Source organism: Drosophila persimilis, unplaced genomic scaffold (assembly GCF_003286085.1).
Source record: "Drosophila persimilis strain 14011-0111.01,24,50 unplaced genomic scaffold, DperRS2 tig00000000-arrow-pilon, whole genome shotgun sequence".
In the NCBI taxonomy this organism is placed as follows: Eukaryota; Metazoa; Arthropoda; class Insecta; order Diptera; family Drosophilidae; genus Drosophila; species Drosophila persimilis.
In genome coordinates, this window is record NW_020825288.1 from 3,899,954 (window position 1) to 3,920,444 (window position 20,491).

The 20,491-nt window shown below is 49.2% G+C and overlaps 3 protein-coding genes across 4 annotated transcripts; 1 reads left to right on the forward strand and 2 right to left on the reverse strand.

Moving 5' to 3' along the window:
* Positions 1-1,708: 1,708 nt before the first annotated feature.
* On the forward strand, positions 1,709-8,741 carry LOC6595258 (ankyrin repeat domain-containing protein 50). Of its 2 annotated transcripts, none has more exons than XM_026984574.1 (5): positions 1,709-7,264; positions 7,343-7,653; positions 7,720-7,903; positions 7,964-8,222; positions 8,292-8,741. In XM_026984574.1, exons 1-5 carry the CDS (start codon positions 1,858-1,860, stop codon positions 8,473-8,475), a joined length of 6,345 nt encoding a protein of 2,114 aa, XP_026840375.1. In that variant the 5' UTR covers positions 1,709-1,857; the 3' UTR covers positions 8,476-8,741. The 2 variants fall into 2 exon arrangements, with proteins under 2 accessions (XP_026840375.1, XP_026840376.1); XM_026984575.1 differs by having other exon boundaries at positions 3,388-7,264; positions 7,723-7,903.
* Positions 8,742-9,962: 1,221 nt separating this feature from the next.
* On the reverse strand, positions 9,963-11,853 carry LOC6595257 (protein C12orf4 homolog). The gene is made up of 3 exons (XM_002020037.2): positions 11,601-11,853; positions 10,240-11,548; positions 9,963-10,179 (listed from the first exon to the last, which is right to left on the reverse strand). The coding sequence occupies exons 1-3, from the start codon at positions 11,779-11,781 to the stop codon at positions 10,053-10,055; spliced, it is 1,617 nt and encodes a 538-aa protein (XP_002020073.2). The 5' UTR covers positions 11,782-11,853; the 3' UTR covers positions 9,963-10,052.
* A 3,272-nt stretch (positions 11,854-15,125) lies between these two features.
* Positions 15,126-19,198, reverse strand: LOC6594864 (heterogeneous nuclear ribonucleoprotein A1). The gene is made up of 5 exons (XM_026991032.1): positions 19,092-19,198; positions 18,475-18,949; positions 15,889-16,082; positions 15,509-15,818; positions 15,126-15,202 (listed from the first exon to the last, which is right to left on the reverse strand). Exons 1-5 carry the CDS (start codon positions 19,140-19,142, stop codon positions 15,126-15,128), a joined length of 1,107 nt encoding a protein of 368 aa, XP_026846833.1. The 5' UTR covers positions 19,143-19,198.
* Between the last annotated feature and the right edge of the window lie 1,293 nt (positions 19,199-20,491).

The window sequence follows — 20,491 nt, forward strand, 5'->3', positions numbered from 1 at the left end:
GAATGCCACAAACAGAGACCATTCGCCACGAGGGGTTCGTAGAATGGAAATTTGTAATGTTATGTGACAAAAAATAGCAAGCAAATGTGAGGAATACTCGTTTGGTACTGCTTGCAAACCGGATCAGCTGATGATTCTTGTTCTCCCCCGAGTGAATGGCAAAGGACAGTCACACGTTAACGTGAGCTAGAATCTCATGAGCACATGGAACTGAGGCATAAGAGGGAGATTTGATTGATAGATGGAAACTATTGGAACCTCCGCTCAAGTAAGATCTCCCTCCAGAGAGGTTTCTGCCGAAGTTGTGACACATTTTTCGCTTGGTGCACCGCAAAGCCGGGCCCCGGCCTCCCTGCCTCCACACCCTACTCATCCTCCCCAGGACACACACTCGTATTCGTACGCTTATTCGTACTCGTACATTCGTAAGCTTAGAGATATGGTGTGGTATGGTATGGCATGGTAAAACCCGAGAACAAAAGATACTGCGCGTAAGGACAAGCGCAATACAGAAAAAAAAAAACTGATGACAAGTTGTATGCATGAGAGTGTCTATGTGTGTGTGTGCGTGCATGTGTGTGTGTGTGTGGTGGTGGGGTGAATGCCTGCGGAGGAGCCCGGTAGCTGCCAAAGGGTTAAAAATGTACAGAAATCAGGTCAATTGTTTTGCAGGATGCTAAAAAAAAGTGGTATAAAAAACGAAAAGCGAAAAAATGGCAAAAGGAAAGTGCTATTTAAGTTCAAGTAATGGCCCACTAAAAGCCCAGCATAGACGCCAGCGGAAAAGGTAATTTGCGCTATCTTCAAGGCATAATGCCACTAAGGAGGGAGATGGGGATGCTTATCGTAAACAGAGTCTGAGATCGTTAAGATCTCCATTTGGTTCTGCTCTGAGAGAGCTTAAAGATGGTTCAATGTTTGAATGTTGAGAGTCTCTTCCTCCATGATGTTTTCAATGTTTCTGAAGTAGTTTTAAAAGTAGTCCAACAACAGCAAAAACAACTACCCCTATGGACGCATCTCTCGAGTCGAGCATTAATTAATTAATCATGCTCACGACATGTATTTGGGTTTTCGGGCTCTCAGACATTCTCTTGGAAACTTTTTTGGAGCATAAGAGAATGAGTATCCAGAGAGTGAGATGATAAACTTATAACTTTATTATTTTTTATGTTTTTTAATTTATTTTTTTTTTGCTTTCTCTACCCCAACGAAGGCACAAATGTATTGCCGTAATATTTTAGAGCTAGAACTATGTGAAAAGGTAGCAAAGTCCAGCTGAATTTTATATTTTGAACCAAATATTATCCCCCTCCAAAATCTTAGACCTTCATCACACGTTTTTTTTTTATTATTTTTTTTACTATTTTTTTAATAATTTTTTCCAGTGACTTTTTTTTAAGGTGCTCCAAAAGTAATAGCAAACAACAAATTGCATTATTATTTTATACTCAGCCTTTAGTAAAAAAATTTAAAAAATTGTATATGATCCCCAATTTCATGAAATATTTGAACGATTTAAACAAATTATCACCCGAATAATACACGTTTATTCGACTCAAATATGATTCGATTAGTGGCATGGGATAGACGTACGATGCCAGTGAATTTTCATGGTATTGGTATTTGAATGATGGCTAAGCAGATTACTAACCTCCTCTTTCCCGGCCTTCTTTTTATTTGCAGTCATTTGTGGGGCTTAAGTGAAAGGCAGGAAAGTCAGACGTCAGCGAAAAGGGGAACGAACCCGCAGCCAGCAGACAGCAAACGGATTACCGGCATCCTCCAGATACAGATACAGATACAGATACAGCTGCAATCAGCTCTTCGGCAGAAACAGAAACAGAAACAGCAGCAATGTCTAAGCACACGGATAACGATAATCTGCGCAATGACATCTATGAAAATCTGCCCTGTCAGGCGATGTACAACGAGTCCGTGCGGAAGATCCATCAGCAGGCCTCCAGCCTCGTCAATCCGAATGCCAACTCCATAGGCAACTGCAACTCCACGCCGGCGAACCACAAGGCCTCCTCCGGCGGGGGCGGTGGCGGTGGCAAGGAGATGCTGTATGCCACGCCACTGCGAAAGTCGGATCGCTACAAGAGCGGCGAGCGGAGTCGCCACACGGCTGCTGCCGAGGCGAAGCTCTCCAACTACCGGGACTCGAATCGCCTGGCCAGCGCCCGCAATGGGAACGCTGTGCAGGTCACAGACCTGGATGCCGACGAGGACGACGCCGAGGGCGATGGGGTGGACGGCTGTGCCTCGACCAGCGCCCTGGTGGGCGGCTCCAAGTACAGCAACCAGCACTTGGGCGGCGGCACGGGCACGGGCACAGCCACAGCCACAGCCAACCAGCAGCTGGAGGATCGGCGGATCCTCAACTTCCTGAAGGACACCACGCAGCTGCAGAAGAAGCTGGAGATCAGCGGGCGGGACTGCCCCAACGCCAGCTTCTCGAACCTGGCGCGCGAGGAGCACTTCGCCAATCTGGTGCAGCAGAACTTCCCCCAGGAGGTGGCCCAGCACTCGAACGGCGACACGAACGGCGGCTCGGCGCCCGAGGAGGACGGCCAGGAGGCGGCGGGCGGCGCCAGGGAGGACACCGATGGCAATCTGGAGGCGCTGATGCAGCGCAAGGTCTCGCCGGACAAGGAGGTCAACGGGCTGGTGCACAGCAGCGGCCTGGAGTCGAACAGCCGCATCGTGAGCACCGTCTACATCCATCGCGAGTGGGTCCTGAAGAAGATCGCCCTGTGCCTGGAGCAGCGGACGGCGGGCAAGAAGCCGCCCGTGCCGGTGGGCGGTGCCCTGGGCGGGGCAGCGGCCTCCTCCTCCGGCTATGTCTCAGCCCGGGCCAAGGCGGCGGCCATCTCCAGCTCCAGCTACAACGGGTGCCTGGTCCTGGGCTCGAACGGCTCCGGCAAGACCTCCATCTGCCAGGCCATCATGAAGGGCAACTCCGGCACCAAGGGCATCCTCAACAGGAAGCTGCTGGCCTGCTACCTGATCGAGTCCCAGAACCCGGAGTGCCACAGCCTCTCGCTGTTCATGCGCAAGATCGTCCTGCAGCTCCTGAGCCACGCCTCGCTGATCAGCCGCGACGACAGCCAGCGGATCATCGACGAGGGCTTCTCCTTCCTGCGCGAGGAGGCCCAGCAGCAGGAGTTCAAGCTGGACGAGGCCATGAACAACATCAGCCTCAGCGCGAATGCCGAAGAGCTGCTCATCGAGGAGCTGAAGCGCGGGGCCGGCGACTGCGACGCCCCCCAGGCCCTGGACTCGGGGCACTTCCAGTCGCAGCGCACCTCCACCATCAACAAGGCGGCCAAGAGCTGTCTGACCCGCCAGCAATCGGAGCCGGCTCCGCTGCCGGACCAGCCGGACGATCAGCAGGCCGCCAACTGCTATGGCACGCATCCGCCGAAGCACGGCAGGGAGCGCGGCGAGCAGGACAAGGACATGGGCAACGAGAAGGAGCTGAAGGAGCCGGCTGCCAAGCCGAGCGCCAGTCCCAGCAAAACCAAGTCCAAGATCCCCATCAAACGGGGACGATCGGGCAGCGGCGTGCTCTCCCCCTCGAAGCTGGCGATCATCAGCAACGGCGGTGGCACGGGCGGTGGCCAGGCGATCCAGCAGGGCGGCGGCGAGGACATAGCCGATCTCGGCACCGAGCAGGAGAAGAGCGAAATCGAGGCGGCCATCAAGGAGGACAAGGCGGTGGCCAACAACGAGGAGGAGGACAAGCCCGAGGCGGACAAGGACTTGACGCCCGGCAAGGAGCAGGAGACGGAACCCAAGGCAGAGGCTGAGGCGTCGAAGCCTCTCATTGATTTCACAGAGAACGGCCCGGTGAATGGCAAACGGGAGGAGGAGCAGGAGGAGCAGGCGGAGAAGCAGGAGGAACGCCAGGCACCGCCAGCGCTCGCCGAGAAGCCTAGGAAGCACACGAACACACTGCCGCCGCCGTTGCCGAGGACCAAGAGCTGCCGCACCATCATCGCGGACGGGTACTACGAGCTGCTGCTCTCCAATCCGGAGATCCTCGAGTGCCTCAGCGTGGACAACATCGAGACGAACCCCGACGAGTGCTTCAAGAAGGCGCTGCTCTTCCCGCTGCTCGAGCTGACGCCGCCGAAGACGGCGCTGCTGCTGCTGATCGACTCGATCGACGAGAACTACATCAACGAGGGCCACCTGATCTCCACTCTGAAGGGCGGACGCTGCAACGCGGCCGTCCACAAGAGCCGCAACGTGGCGGAGCTGCTGTCGAACCACATCCACCTGTTCCCCAAGTGGCTGTTCCTCGTGTGCACCACCAAGAAGCAGACCAAGCAGATCACCAGGATGTTCACCGGCTTCAAGAAGATCACGCTGGACGACCTGCGCAAGTCGCACGTGGTCAAGGACGTGCAGGAGTACATCATCAACCGGCTGAACTCGGACTTCAAGGACAGCATCATGCTGACCAAGGAGATCATCGAGTCGCTCCACCAGCTGTACATCAAGTCGAACGGCTGCATCCTCTACCTGGAGAAGGTGCTGCACGGCATCAAGGACAACTTCTTCAGCTTCCGGGAGATCAAGCTGATCCCGTGCACCCTGAACGGCCTGTACTTGTATATCTGCCAGAAGTCCTTCAACAAGAAGCAGTACATGAAGATCCGGCCGCTGCTCAACGTCCTGCTGGCCTCCTCCGGCTACGTGGACAAGCTCTTCCTGTTCAACTGCCTGCGCACCCACAACTACACGATCGACTGCCAGGAGTTCGAGAAGCGGCTCCAGCTGATGCGCAACATCCTCGCCTACGACGCGAACGCCCAGCGCCTCAAGATCTTCCACAACTCGTTCGCCGACTGGCTGGTGGACGTCAAGTTCGCCACCAAGAAGTTCATCTGCGACGTCAACGAGGGCCACGTGATGATATCGATGTACTACCTGCTGGTGGCCGACACCTTGTGCGCCAACACGGTGCGCCGCTTCGCCTACCATCTGATCAAGGCGGGCGAGTGCCTGGCCAGCCGCCACGTGGACATGGACCTCATTCTGATGCTGCTGGAGTCGCGGCTCAACCTGAGCGACTGCTTCTACACGAACCAGATGAACTGCTGCGCCCAGTGCGAGCACGACTTCAAGTACGACGGCAACTTCCTGCCCAAGACCCGCGCCATGCTCGAGCGGTTCCTGGCCAACGACCTGAGCGAGCCGTTCGCCCAGTTCCTGTGCGACTTCTTCAAGCCCAGCCTGCCGACGGACGCCAAGATGCTGAAGCTGCTCATCGAGACGGGCATCAACAACGCCGAGGCGCAGAACTCCTGCGAGTCCTCGCTGATGTCGCCCGAGCTGTCGGAGAAGTCGCAGAACATCGACTTCGAGCTGGCCGACCTGCTGCTCTCCAGCGAGAAGAGCTGCCTGCTGGAGACCCAGCGGGCGGGCAGCCCCTCGGAGCACAGCGAGCCGCCGCACGAGAGCCAGGACGACAACGCGTCCAGCACGCTGCACCAGCTCTCCGACTCGCACCACATCGAACTGCACAAGGGCAAGGCCCTGATCCACATCCTGGCCAACGACGGCAACCACCAGCTGCTGGAGCGGGCCCTCAACGCCTGCAAGAGTCCCATAGACCTGGAGATCGAGGACTACAATGGCCAGACGGCGCTCAATATCGCCGCCAGGAACGGCCACCTGGAGGTGGTGAAGCTCCTCCTGAGCTTCTCGCAGCCCTGCAACGACGGCACAGGCAGGATGAAGCGCGTCGACGTCAACCATGCGGATCGCGACGGCTGGACCCCGTTGCGGTCCGCCTCCTGGGGCGGCCACAGCGACGTGGTGCGGCTTCTGATCTCCCAGCCGGCCTGCAAAATAGATCTCGCCGACAAGGAGGGGCGCACTGCCCTGAGGGCCGCCGCCTGGAGCGGGCACGAGGACATCCTCAAGCTGCTGATCGAGTCGGGAGCGGATGTCAACTCGGTGGATCGCCAGGGTCGCACGTCCCTGATTGCCGCCTCCTACATGGGCCACTACGACATCGTGGAGATCCTCCTCGAGAACGGGGCGAATGTCAACCACCTGGATCTGGACGGACGCAGTGCTCTGTGCGTGGCCGCCCTGTGCGGCTCCTCGGGCTACAGCAAGGTGATCTCCACGCTGCTGGACCACGGGGCGAACACGGATCAGCTGGACAACGACGGCATGTCGCCTCTGCTGGTCAGCTCCTTCGAGGGCAACGCCGAGGTCTGCGAGCTGCTGCTGGAGAACGGCGCCGACCCGGACCTGGCCGACTTCATGGGACGCACGCCCCTGTGGGCCGCCTGCACGGCGGGGCATGCCACGGTGGTGAAGCTGCTGCTGTTCTGGGGATGCGGCATCGACTGCATGGACTCCGAGGGCCGCACGGTGCTGAGCATTGGGGCCGCCCAGGGGAACGTGGAGACGGTGCGGCAGCTGCTCGACCGCGGCCTCGACGAGACGCATCGCGACAACGCGGGCTGGACGCCGCTCCACTACGCCGCCTTCGAGGGCTTCCACGAGGTGTGCATGCAGCTGCTCGAGTCGGGGGCGAAGATCGACGAGTGCGACAACGAGGGCAAGACGGCCCTCCACCTGGCCGCCCAGGAGGGGCGCCTCAACTGCGTCCAGGCCCTGCTGGACATCCACTCCAGCTTCGTCGACCAGAAGGCGCACGACGGCAAGACCGCCTTCCGGCTGGCCTGCCTCGAGGGGCACATGGAGACGGTGGAGTTTCTGCTCAAGTTCTGCTGCGACGTCAACTCGAAGGACGCCGACTCGCGCACCACGCTGTACATCCTGGCGCTGGAGAACAAGCTGGAGATCGTCAAGTACCTGCTGGACATGACCAATGTGGATGTGAACATTCCGGACAGCGAGGGCCGCACGGCCCTCCACGTGGCCTCCTGGCAGGGGCACGCGGACATGGTCAAGACCCTGATCGAGGCCGGGGCCGATGTCAACTCCATGGACCTGGAGGCGCGCTCGCCCCTGCACTCGTGCGCCTGGCAGGGCAACCACGACGTGATGAGCATCCTCCTCTACTACGGCGCCCTGGCGGATCACGCCTGCAAGCAGGGGGCCACCGCCCTGGGCATCTCCGCCCAGGAGGGGCACGAGAAGTGCGTCATCGCTCTGTTGCAGTTCGGCGCCAATCCTTACAAGTCGGACCACTGCGGGCGCACGCCAATCAAGCTGGCGGCCAAGTCGAGTCGCACCAGCATCCTCAAGATCTTCGAGAGCTACACCAAAAGTAAGACCAAACGCAGGAGCATCCTTTTGCTCTGTTACTAATGCTTTGCCCCTCCTCACCTCTCCCTACCGCCCCTAGACGATGCTAGTAATCCCAACGAACCCAAGTTCCATGCCCACGCCAGCATGCTGCGCTCCCCGGACCAGCCGCCGGCACTGCCCCTGCACCAGAACCTGGCCCCCTATCCGGCCCACGCTTCCGCCTCGTCGGTCTGCTCGGCGGCCACCACGGCGACGGTGCACAACGGCAGCCAGCTGCACGTGCTCAACGCCTCCAGTTCCACGCACAGCTCGAACAACTTCTACCAGAACACCATGCAGTCGGACACGAGCAGTTTGCACAAGCGCAAGAGCGTCATCTCTAGTCAGTCCACGGGCAGCAGCAATGATGTGAGTACAGGCCAGGTGGCCCATCGGCGATCGGCCTTCGAATCTAATGGGTTTTGTTCGTTGCAGCAGGCGCCGCTTACCTTCACACAGCAATTGCAGCGACAGAGCAAACTGAGCTCGCGGAACAATCTGATGGTCAATTCGAAGCATGCCTCTGGATCGGGTCACAAGTCCAGTGGCGGAGGCGGCGGCGGCGGCGGTGGCCAGCGGCATTCACAGATGCTGCCCGATCTCAGCGAGCATCAGCTCGGTAAGAATATCAGAACCACAGAAACCGCAAAACGAATTTCATTCTTTAATCTGCGAATAGCTTCCAATATGACCAATGAGGCGGACATGTACGACATGGAGTGCATGTCGCCGCTGTATGCCACGCCACCGCATTCGCCCAGCAGCGAACTGAGCTCCCCCGGCCAGCTGCCGGGGCTGAATGCATTCGTGGATGACGACAGAGCCGGCACGAGCAGTGGCGCAGCCAAGGCCTCCCTGCCGGACAATCATTTTGCCCGAGACACGCACATGCGCATCATACTGGGAAATCTCAAGGAAAACCAGCCCAGTTCCTCTGGGTAAGTCGAGGGACGTACAAGCAATCCTCAACAACGAAAACTAATCCTTTTTGTGTCTCCCGAAAACAGCAAGAGCAAGCGCAGTGGTGTGTCCAGCAATCCGGCAATGAGGCTCATACGCAGCCGCTTCGATGCCGCCTCCCAGCTCATCCGCCGCACCAACAACATACTCTCCTCCAGCAGCAACCAGGGCTCCTCCAGCATTGGCGTCAAGTCGGGCACCTTCCAGTGGCGCAAGGAGAGCCAAATGTAATGGGGGAAGCAGTCCTCCCTGCCGGACGAACATACTCAATCTTCAAAGTTCTAATTCTAATTTATTTCATTTGTATCGTACTTTTGATAAAGTATTTGGTTTTTTTGTGATAGTTTCAATTTTAGTAAACTTTTAATCTGTATTCTGATTTAACTAAAATATATGTAGGCATATACTATCCATACAGAACGTAGTCTAAGGCATGCGCCGAGTATCAAGCTAAAGAACCTTACATACAATATATAGAATACGATATTTCATCATAACCACCCTTTTGGCATGCAACTTGTAACTCGTAGTGGACTTTTTTCTTCAATGTAGGCAAGAAATCAATCGAAATTCAAATTCAAATAGAGACACGACACCACGACACGAATGTATACTGGCGGAGCACAGCCCTGTGCCCAGGATGTAATTTTAAAGTATTTATTAACATTAACAAACAGAAGCAATAAATTATAGTTCGAGTTTAATATAATTTACGCTGTCTCAAGCCCCAGGATTGTGGGGCTCCAATGCTCATCTATAAGCAAACGGCAAACGGCTATAGCCATGTAATTTATTTAAACACTAATGATTTATGCTGCTTATGTCAATTCCTTGAAGCCCACAACCCAAGCGATATCGATATTCGCTCGCAGACAAAAGAAAAACACTCAATGCGGTCCGTTCCTGTACCTAAAACACTCGTCACTAATTTTATGTAAACCAAACCCCTCGTAAGCCGAACGAACAAACGAAATACGCATTATGGAATACCCTCTATGGAATACTATTTTCTGAGCCTATACTCCCATTACTGCAAAGCAGCGAAACAAACGATACACACCGCAGACAACGTACTTGGCTAAACACCAAATAAACCACAAAAGTTAAACAGCGAACACACAACAGAACACAGCATTGACGATGGAAACCTAATTAATTGTTAACGAAGAACCTTCAAATATAGTAATATACCGCAGAACACAGTTGTTTAGATATAAATACATATTATATATATACATATATATTTCAAAAATGCATATTTACAAGTTACAGAACAGAGTTATTCAGTGAAACACCGTATTATAATAATCATTAAAGATAACCGAACACATACGACAGACAACACACACAACACACGGGCAGACAATGCATCAGCGATAGATGGTGAGGGGTCTAAGAAACCAAAGATAAAGGATAAAAACCATTTGGAAGTAATATACACATGATACCTATACCTAACACATAACTGCATATACATATACTATATGCCTACACACATATGTACTTACACATTGTACGAGCAGTAGTGTTGTAGTTTGGAAATTGAGAAACAAAAAACAAAAGGTTGCAATTGAATTATTGACAAAAATTGATACAGGAACATTTACACAAGAATTCTGAGTGTGTTAAATTTACGAGTAAACAACTTTTTGAGCGTGGCGACGAATACCGAAGCATATATAGGTACATACATACATATATATACATAAATATATAACTCTGAATCTGAATAAACTGTATATTCATACAAATAAACTAAAGTAGTCTTTTCTTCAATGTTCTTCGAGGAATGTTCTCTCGTACGCAGTCTACGACTTGCTGCTGGTGTCGACGAGTATCTTCGGATTGGCCACATGAAACACGCTGGGCACCATTCCCGCCAGCGTGGTGAACAGACTCTCCGATATGTCATCCGGCAGTAACAATTGCAAAGTGCTGCAAAAAGGACAAACCAATTAATGCGAGGCTGGCGATCGATTAACACAAAGCACAGACCTTAGCTCGGCGCCGCCCCAGGACGCTGATTCAATCATGAATCCTTTGGCGCATTTGAAGACCAGCTCCGCGCGCCTGATGCACCACTGCACCGTCATGTCCTCGCTCATCTCGTGGCGCAAGAGAGCCGGTATCGTCAGCGTGGTGATGTCATGTCTGCTGGCTGTCTTCAGGATGTTCCTCAGGCCCAAAATCACCGGATGACGGGAGTTGATCTCGCTCGGACTGTTGATGGGCTCGTCCGAGATCAGGTGGAATATCACATGGGATTGAGACAAATTCGAGTGCTTGGTGATGAAGAAGTCTCCTGTTTTCAGTCGGGGCACGTGCTTTTTGGTGGGCGAGGGCGTGGCGCTGCCCTCGGCACTGCTGTTGCTGCTGGCAGTGCTCGGAGTGCTGTTCGAATCGGTGGTGCTGAGGCTGCGGATCTGCTTCTCGATCTTCTCCAGCTGAACGTCGATTTGCTCAAAGTGAAACTCTGTGGACCTGTTGGCGTTCTTAATGATATTCTTGTTGGCCTCGGCCTGAATGGATGGCGTTAGCACGACGACACCGCACAGCGAGCTGGAATAGAGGCCCAGGGCCATGTTCAGGCCATTTAAGCTCTCCTCGGCATGCAGGGGACTGCATAGTTCTGTGACGTTGGCACTGAGAATGCGGATGTTGTGCATGTGCTTCAGCTGCGAGCCCAGATGTATGGTGAAGCTCTCCTCCATCGACGGCTGCTGGGACACGAACATCGAGGAGCGATTGCCCAGCGGCGTGGCCACCGGCGAGACCTGAAACATTTGGCTCACTTGACTCGTGATCCAGTCCCGGTATTCGTTCTTCTGGTGACCCATCTTCGCCTCCAGCTCCGACTCGTAGCGCTTGCGCACAAAGTTCTGGGTGGTGTACTGCTGTGCCAGCAGGTTGTTGATGTCCTCCGAGGTGGTGGTTATGTCCAGCTGATTGATCTGGCTGTCCATCTCCTGCTGCTGGCTCGTGTTGAGCGTCTCCACCTCGCTGTCCATGTGCTCCGTCATTCCGGCTATTACTTTGGCGTAGGCTCGTTCCCGTTTGAGGATTTCCTCCAACGAAGAGGAGTGCACTAGCCGGTGGAAACTCTGCGCAAATATATCCTCGTCCCTGGGGCCTACACGATCGGCAAACTGCAGCAGCTCGTCCTTATACAGCCGCTCTGTGTCCCGCACAATGGCCTCCAAGTCGAGCTCTTCGTTGGCCGCCTGTCCGATTAGCTTCTCAGCGTAGTCGTCCAGGAACTTTTGGTGCTCAGTGTCGACAAAGTCCTGCAGATGGTTTTCCAAATCTACAACAGGGATCTATCACACAATTCTGGCTGAATTTCGTGGAATACCTACTAATGTTCTCGTCCAGATACCGCATCATGGGATCCATTTGGTTGAGGAGCAGGGTCAGACACTCCTCCAGATTCTCCTGGTCGAAGGGGAATTTGATGTCAAGCTGGGCTACGCAGTCTTTGTTTTCATGGTCCTTGTAGTTGTACACAAAGGTCACAGTACGTGTGGCAGTAGAGTCCATGTCGGAATGCTTTCGAAGCCGTTCAAAACATTAAATTGTCAATTTACGCCCCCGGAAAAACAAAATTAGAGCGGCTAACAGCTGATTTTGCACGTCAGTGTGACCGCGGACTTATCGTTAAAATGTACCGTCCGACCCTCAGAAATATACCAAAATATACCGTCCAATTTTAAAAATATACTGATGAACTCAATCTCTATTATACATATTCCACGATTTTGATCTTCCGTGGAATATTACTAGCTATATGGAACATTTAGCCATGCCCACATAATTTTATTCAATTAAGGAACCCATTTTCTAATTGACTGGTTTATTTTAAATACTCGCTTTTATTGCATTTGGCGTAAAAAAAAAAGGTTTTGGGGAAAATGGTCAAACAAAAAAGAGTCCAAAATTTTGATCTTCCGTTGAATATTACTAGCTATCTAGAACATTTAGCCATGCCCATATAGTTTTATTCGATTCGTGAAACAATTTTCTACTTGTCTAGCCTATTCTAAAAACTTGCTTTTATTGGATGTCTATATACATTTAATAGATTGATGAAATTGATAAAATATAACATTATATACCGTCGTCAAAATAGCAAAATGTGCTGTAAGGCGCAATATTGAAATGCCTTTTTTATTTAAATTCAAAAAGTGTATAATATTAAAACAAGTGTATGTTTATTTTCAGTACTTCTTTATTATGGAAGGTAAAATAATAAAACAAAAAAAATATTCAAATACGTACAAAATTAGTCATACTTTCAGCCACCTCGAGGGGAACGAACTCGTACAGCTTCCCTTCCTCCTGAGGCTGCGCGTTGAACGAACATTCCCAGAAGCCAATCTGAAAATTACAATTTTTGTGCTGTTTTGGAAGGAGGAGACTTACCCCATGGGCCGGATCCCGGATCCCCCATCATCGAACTGCAAACAAAGGGTGGAGATGGTCCGTGGCTGCTTAGTAGCGCGGGCGGCCGTCTTTTCAGCGCTTCGCATTACTTTTCAGCCAACTTGCAACAAAAATTACAATAATACATAGTTGTAAATGTCATGATGTTACAGGAAGGGTGGGAAGAGCGTGAAATTGTGATAAACGAACGAAATATTGAAACCAGATTGAAATAGAGTGAATAGCAAGAAGTCGCAGTAAATGAAGTAGATGTGAAATGGCCCGCCCGACAACGAACGCTACGTTAACAATTTGCTGGCTGCTTGCCTTTCTTCTCCTTCCTCGAATCTCTCGAAATCTCCTTCAATCCAACTTTCCAACTCTCAGACTTACACTTCTGCTCAGATAGATAGATCTCTGCTTCGCTCTGCTGACGCGCTGCTGCTCTGCTACAACGTTTCAAATATATACACAAAAACTACAAAAATCTTTAGCTAAACATTATTTTTTTTTGTTTTTTTTTGTTTTTTTTTGGGTTTTTTCTTTTCGAATTTACATCATTCATTTGCTGTATATACTTATGTATTTTCGAATCTTGTATTTCGCTACATTAATGTGTAAAATTTCGTTAATTATAATTGCGCTGACCTCAGACGACAACTGCATACAGACTGATTGCTAAAAGGTAGATTACATTTAATTGTTGCTTGATTAAAACTAAACATTGGAGATAAGTTAGTTCCATGTCGTCACTTATGCGTACAAGAAAGCTAAGATATTCCTCCGAACGGTTACGGTTACGGTTAGGGTTACGATTAAGGTTGGGTTCGGTTCGGTTCAGCAGTTCGCTTGAAACTGAATGTGGTGTGTGGTACTCGTAAACGTACACGTGAATTAACGCTAAGGCGGCGTGCGGCAGGGGCAGCTGTGAAGGATGGATTGCCATTGCCGCCGCGCCGCACCGCACCGCAACGCAACGCACACTCTACTCGTTTAAGATTATGACAACTTAAGCCTAGTGAAAGTCGTAAAATGTAATACATATTTTCATAAGTTTGTTTTGTGTGTGTTCTGCGCACTGATTATCAGAAATGTTTGGCGGCAGGCCACAGCACAGATTGCTACATACTCGAAATTGTACAAATAATGAGGCCTCTCGGCTGCCGCCTTGAAGTTTTACATAGCTGATTGCATTTATGGGTAAGGTAAAGACGGTAAAGAGATGGTAAAAAATTGTGTGGATTGGATATACAAATGTTCGCTTGTACGCGCTTTTCATCTAATTTACAATGTTACTTATACTGGTTGTTGTTCTTGTTGTTGTTGTTGCATTGTTGCTACAAATGGTTTGAATTTAAGTAAGTATATATTTTTATGGGGTATTGGATTGTTTAGATGCGTCTCATAGAAGGTAATCAATCAATCATCAAGTGCAATAAGCATTAGTGAATCGAAGCGAATCGAATCGAATCGAATCCTGGCCAGCTGCTGTGTACGTGTACTGCTGGTTGTTGTGTGTGTGCATGCTGTGTGTGTGCGACTCGACTCGACTCGACTCTCTCTGAATAATGCCTTGTCTGATATTCAATCTGTGCCCTCTGTAATCAATCGATGCACACACACTGCTGCTCTGCTCTGTACTGGTACTTGTACTGCTGCACTGATCTCACATTCTCATCTCATCTCATTCTTTTCTCTTTCTGAACTGCACTGCTCTTCTCCTGCTCTGCTCTCCTCTCCTCAGCCTCATCCTCATCCACTTCTCTGCTCTGCACTGATCCTGATTACTCTCTTCTCTTCTCTGTCATGTTTTGGTATGGTTTGTGGTGCTCGGAAAACTTCTTCATACTTCTTCATACTCATTGAATTGCGTATCGTTTACTTGACTGTGACTTTTGGGTTTATACTGAGCGACTTCTAATTTATCACCTATAAAATGTCGATAAATGAGAAACGTTATTTAAAACAGGTTGTATACGAAGAGAATTCTTAATTGCTGGTTTTTGGTATTGGTAATGGTAATGGTATTGGTATTGGTTTTCTTTGCTAAATACGTTTACAAAATAAAATAAAAATAGTATACAAGTCTTAATTAATGTTCATATACATCGGCTGATTGCTTGGTTGGTGGTTTCGTTTCGTTTCGTTTTAGGAAAAACAAAATGTTGCTTGGTTTTCAGGTTTGCGTTTTCAGTCCCAAATTCTTTTACAAACTACCAAAGAAATGGCGATAATTTAAAAGGCCTACTCGCTATGTTGATAAAAACAAACAAAAGAACAGATACACGTTTGTAGAATCAAACGAAGGGTTAATGGATTGATTGGCCATGGATTGGATAGTATTAGTTGTTGGTTGGTTGCTTGTTAATCGACCGACTTTACTTCACTTTACTTTACTTTACTTTCGTAAGCCATAACTAAGTAAACAGATAATGGTGTCTCACCTCGTCTGGTATTCTCCCTCAATATCTGCGGCTGTTGCCGCCACCGCTATTGAAGCCCTGATTGTTGCCGCCATAGTTGCCTTGGTTGCCACCGCCTAAAAGAAAACCCAGATCACATAAGATCGTGTAAGCATTCTCCACTAATTACTTTGCTGATCATCTCATCCGCCAGACGGACTACACGAAATACAACTAAAACAGTAACGAGGCTCCACTCGCATCACACAGCGAAGGCCAACGTCCGTTTATCTCACAGTACAGTGTTTATTTTTTTGTTTTTCTTAAAGCTAACTGCCAAACTCTATCGATGTTCTAACAGTTAGGTGTCAGGGTATTGTGTGGTAATCTCTCAAGTGCGTCTATTTGTTTTAACATGATTCATTCGGTACGATTTCTCTCACCTGCTTTGTTGCCGAAGTTTCCGCCTCCTTGGTAGGGCTGCATGCGGTTGTTGTTGAAGTTGCCGCCGCGCTGGGGACCGCCGCTGTAGCTCTGTTGGTAGCCGCCGAAATCGTTGCCCCCACCGCCGTTGCCCCAATTGGAGCCGCCGCCACCGTAGCTGCTGCCCCCATTGCCATTGTCCCAGGGACCCATGTTGTTGCCTCCCCAGCCGCTGTTGCCGCCGCCTCCATAGCCGCCGCCGCCAAAGTTGTTGTTGCCGCCCCAGTTATCATTGCCCCCACGGTTACCACCCCAATTACCGCCTCCATTCTGCAGAAAATATCCATACGTCAGTCAATTTATAATGCAATTAGAAAGTGGATTTAATCGAATCACTTACCCAATTACCGCCGCCATTCTGATTGCCGTAGCTGCCGCCACCGCCGCCCATGTTGGATCCACGGCTTCCGCCCCCACGACCGCCCTGACCGCGACCCCCACCACCGCCGCCGCCGCCGCCTCCCATCTCGTTCTGCTTGGGCAGGGCCTTCTTCACGTCCACCATTTTGCCATTCAGCTGATGTTGCTTTTGCACTGTAAATAGTCGAGTGAGAGTGAACCCCAATTAGTATTTGATTAGCAATTGATTAGGCAATCAATCCTCCATTCGAGAACTGGGAAGGAGTGTGCCAAATACTCTTTCATCGCTGATGCACGCAAGCACCAGCAACAATGATATAATACTGGCTGGGTTTTCATTTTACAGTCATGAAACGCCGCACAGACACATCGAACATTGCTATGCGGAGCTGGGACTGTGTATTGAATGGATTGGACATCAAGTACCTTATGGAGATCGATTTATATGAGTGTAACGAGGCTGCGTGTTACACTGAATAGTGTTTGATTTACATTCGCATAACATAGCTTAGCCGACGCTATCATTCGTCTCACAGCGTTTAAAAAGAAACTATTCAGGCGTGGGGATCAAGCCAGATAGTTTGTCAGTACTGTGTACCCTTGAAGGGTGGTTATGGCGGTTCAAAGGGTCATTTACAGTGTATGTGGTAGGTATAGTGTGCCAAATACTCTTTCATCGCTGATGCATGGAAGCACCAGCAACAATGATATAATACGGGCTGGGCTTTCATTTCACAGTCATGAAACGCCGCACAGACACATCGAACATTGCTATGCGGAGCTGGGACTGTGTATTGAATGGATTGGACATCAAGTACCTTATGGAGATCGATTTATATGAGTGTAACGAGGCTGCGTGTTACACTGAATAGTGATTTGGTTTACATTCGCATAACATAGCTTAGCCGACGCTATCATTCGTCTCACAGCGTTTAAAAGGAAACTGTTCAGGCGTGGGGATCAAGCCAGATAGTTTGTCAGTACTGTGCAGGTCAAAAAAGGGATGGTTCTCGAGGTTGTAGACTTACAGGGTGTCTAGTAAACACAGATGTAATTTCGTAGGGAGTGTGCCAAATACTCTTTCATCGCTGATGCACGAAAACATCAGCAACAATGATATAATACTGACTGGGTTTTCATTTTACAGTCATGAAACGCCGCACAGACACATCGAACATTGCTATGCGGAGCTGGGACTGTGTATTGAATGGATTGGACATCAAGTACCTTATGGAGATCGATTTATATGAGTGTAACGAGGCTGCGTGTTACACTGAATAGTGTTTGATTTACATTCGCATAACATAGCTTAGCCGACGCTATCATTCGTCTCACAGCGTTTAAAAAGAAACTGTTCAGGCGTGGGGATCAAGCCAGACAGTTTGTCAGTACTGTGTACCCTTGAAGGGTGGTTATGGCGGTTCAAAGGGTCATTTACAGTGTATGTGGTAGGTATAGTGTGCCAAATACTCTTTCATCGCTGATGCATGGAAGCACCAGCAACAATGATATAATACGGGCTGGGCTTTCATTTCACAGTCATGAAACGCCGCACAGACACATCGAACATTGCTATGCGGAGCTGGGACTGTGTATTGAATGGATTGGACATCAAGTACCTTATGGAGATCGATTTATATGAGTGTAACGAGGCTGCGTGTTACACTGAATAGTGATTTGGTTTACATTCGCATAACATAGCTTAGCCGACGCTATCATTCGTCTCACAGCGTTTAAAAGGAAACTGTTCAGGCGTGGGGATCAAGCCAGATAGTTTGTCAGTACTGTGCAGGTCAAAAAAGGGATGGTTCTCGAGGTTGTAGACTTACAGGGTGTCTAGTAAACACAGATGTAATTTCGTAGGGAGTGTGCCAAATACTCTTTCATCGCTGATGCACGAAAACATCAGCAACAATGATATAATACTGACTGGGTTTTCATTTTACAGTCATGAAACGCCGCACAGACACATCGAACATTGCTATGCGGAGCTGGGACTGTGTATTGAATGGATTGGACATCAAGTACCTTATGGAGATCGATTTATATGAGTGTAACGAGGCTGCGTGTTACACTGAATAGTGTTTGATTTACATTCGCATAACATAGCTTAGCCGACGCTATCATTCGTCTCACAGCGTTTAAAAAGAAACTGTTCAGGCGTGGGGATCAAGCCAGACAGTTTGTCAGTACTGTGTACCCTTGAAGGGTGGTTATGGCGGTTCAAAGGGTCATTTACAGTGTATGTGGTAGGTATAGTGTGCCAAATACTCTTTCATCGCTGATGCATGGAAGCACCAGCAACAATGATATAATACGGGCTGGGTTTTCATTTTACAGTCATGAAACGCCGCACAGACACATCGAACATTGCTATGCGGAGCTGGGACTGTGAAGAATATGGAATGATGATGATATTGTAACGATGAGGGTGGATTGTTCTAGCTTGAGGCTGTTGTGTATCAACTTCACATACAGGGTGGATGGTTAACAGCCCTTACATTGAAAATTTTCCGGGTGTGCCGGCTGCTTAGTATAGAGAATGAAAAGATGCCTTTCTACTTACACACAACTTTGTCCACGGGATCGTAGTCATCGAATTCAACGAAGGCAAAGCCACGCTTCTTCCCAGTCTCCTTGTCCATGACAATATTGATGTCCACAATGCTGCCAAAGTGCTGGAAGTAGTCGCGCAGACTCTGCTCATCATGGTCGTCCTTGAGGGCGCCGACAAACAGCTTCTTGACGGTGGCCCCGGCATTGGGCGAATCAATATCCTGACGTGGCACGGCACGCTTGGGCTCGACAACACGTCCGTCAATCTTGTGCGGACGGGCCTTCTGGGCCTCGTCAATCATGGTCGAGTGCGAATAAGTGATGAACCCAAAACCACGCGACCGCTTGGTACGTGGATCCTTCATGACCACCACATCGACAATTTGTCCCCATTTCTCGAAATGCGCCTTCAAGTTATCATCAGTGGTGCGGTAGTCCAGACCACCAATGAACAGTTTACGCATATGCTCCGGCTCAGTAATATCCTAGGAACATAGGCAAATTATTGATTTTTTCACGGTCAGACATAACCTCTCTCCCTCGCTTGGAGGCACATGCGTAATTTTCAAAATGGCGTCCGCCGAGACACGCACTGAAAAATCTCAACTCCTGCAAATATCTACTTACATCATCGTGGCCGTTGGAGTTTCCGTTCTGATTATCGTTATGGCCGCCCATTTCGACTATTTTTAACGTTTAATATGCTCCACTTATATTTATTTACACGAAAAATTCACAGCTCACTCACACAAGCGTCGGCGTTGGAAAAAAGTGTGACCGCGGTTATGTTATCGATAACATATACCTCAGGAATATGACTAAATATACTGTCACATTCTAAAAATATACCGTAAATATACTGACCAACTCAAGTTCTATTTCACATATTCCACGATTTTTATCTTCCGTGCAATATTACTAGCTATATGAAACATTTAGCCCTGCCCACATAATTTGATACGATTGATGAATAAATTTTCTAATTTACTCGTGTATTCGTTATACTTGCTTTTATTGCCTTTTGCGAAAAAAAAGGTTTAAACGAAAAAGTTCAAAAGTTGAAAAAATTAGTGATCAGTGTGACCGCGGACTTATCGATAACATATACCTCAGGAATATAACTAAATATACCGTCACATTCTAAAAATACACCGTAAATATACTGACGAACACAAGTTCTACTATACATATTCCTCGTTTTTGATATTCCGTGGAATATTACCTCTGCCCCCATACCCGGATGGTGGAGACAAAGTTAAGGATGAAAGCTTATAGAAGTTTCTGTACCCTCATGTAAATTAAAACATGGCGGGGCCTTGACTGTACAGAAATCGAAATGCGCGCCAAACAATCGATTAACTGTTTGTGAGTGGTAACTCTGGCAGCTTACCAAACAAAGTCGACAGGTGTCGCCTTATTACCACATCCGTTACGTTTGAATATCAATTTGAATCAAGCCTGAATGGTGGTATACCATCCAATACCATCCAAGGGCCAATTGTAGCCAAACAACATACTTAATAGCTCCCGCTCCTGAATAATAAATGTAATCCAAGTCGGATGACTATAGAAGCGTAATACGTGCTTTTATCTCCTCAATTTCTTCCCCTTGCCTTAGAGCTAGCGACTTTTGAACTTTGTTTCTATGCTGTGTGTTGTACTGAGGATATACTATGTTCTGAATTTGTGCTTGGTTTCTTTAGTAATATCCAAAATATGTAACATTTAAATCCTTCAAGGAATTTACTTTTGGTTTTAATTGAAACTAGGAATTTTGATAGTGGACTTTGGCTAATTTTATGCTTAACGACGCTGCTTGATTCTTAGGCATTTCCAGATGGCGAAATCCTTCTTATACATGTTCATAGCAATAGAAGCTTGCAATTTCCAATTCTCTTTCTCCATCTCGTCCATCATCCTCCAGATCTCGCCCGCACGTTTTCCCACTTGGGGGACGTTGTAATTGGGATGCTCCATCTTTATTCGATGACGTCCTTGTACGTTCATCCACATTACATATGACGGAT

Bases quoted from the DNA above. Each gene is read 5' to 3' on its own strand.
- LOC6595258 (XM_026984574.1), top strand. From the start codon at position 1,858: ATGTCTAAGCACACGGATAACGATAATCTGCGCAATGACATCTATGAA. The intron at 7,904-7,963 runs GTAAGAATATCA...ATCTGCGAATAG, and splicing joins TCTCAGCGAGCATCAGCTCG to CTTCCAATATGACCAATGAG. The intron at 8,223-8,291 runs GTAAGTCGAGGG...TCCCGAAAACAG, and splicing joins AACCAGCCCAGTTCCTCTGG to CAAGAGCAAGCGCAGTGGTG.
- LOC6595257 (XM_002020037.2), bottom strand. From the start codon at position 11,781: ATGGACTCTACTGCCACACGTACTGTGACCTTTGTGTACAACTACAAG. The intron at 11,549-11,600 runs GTAGGTATTCCA...TCCCTGTTGTAG, and splicing joins GTATCTGGACGAGAACATTA to ATTTGGAAAACCATCTGCAG. The intron at 10,180-10,239 runs GTCTGTGCTTTG...TCCTTTTTGCAG, and splicing joins TGGGGCGGCGCCGAGCTAAG to CACTTTGCAATTGTTACTGC.
- LOC6594864 (XM_026991032.1), bottom strand. From the start codon at position 19,142: ATGGGCGGCCATAACGATAATCAGAACGGAAACTCCAACGGCCACGAT. The intron at 16,083-18,474 runs GTAAGTAGAAAG...GACTATTTACAG, and splicing joins TCCCGTGGACAAAGTTGTGT to TGCAAAAGCAACATCAGCTG. The intron at 15,203-15,508 runs GTGAGAGAAATC...GTTTTCTTTTAG, and splicing joins AAACTTCGGCAACAAAGCAG to GCGGTGGCAACCAAGGCAAC.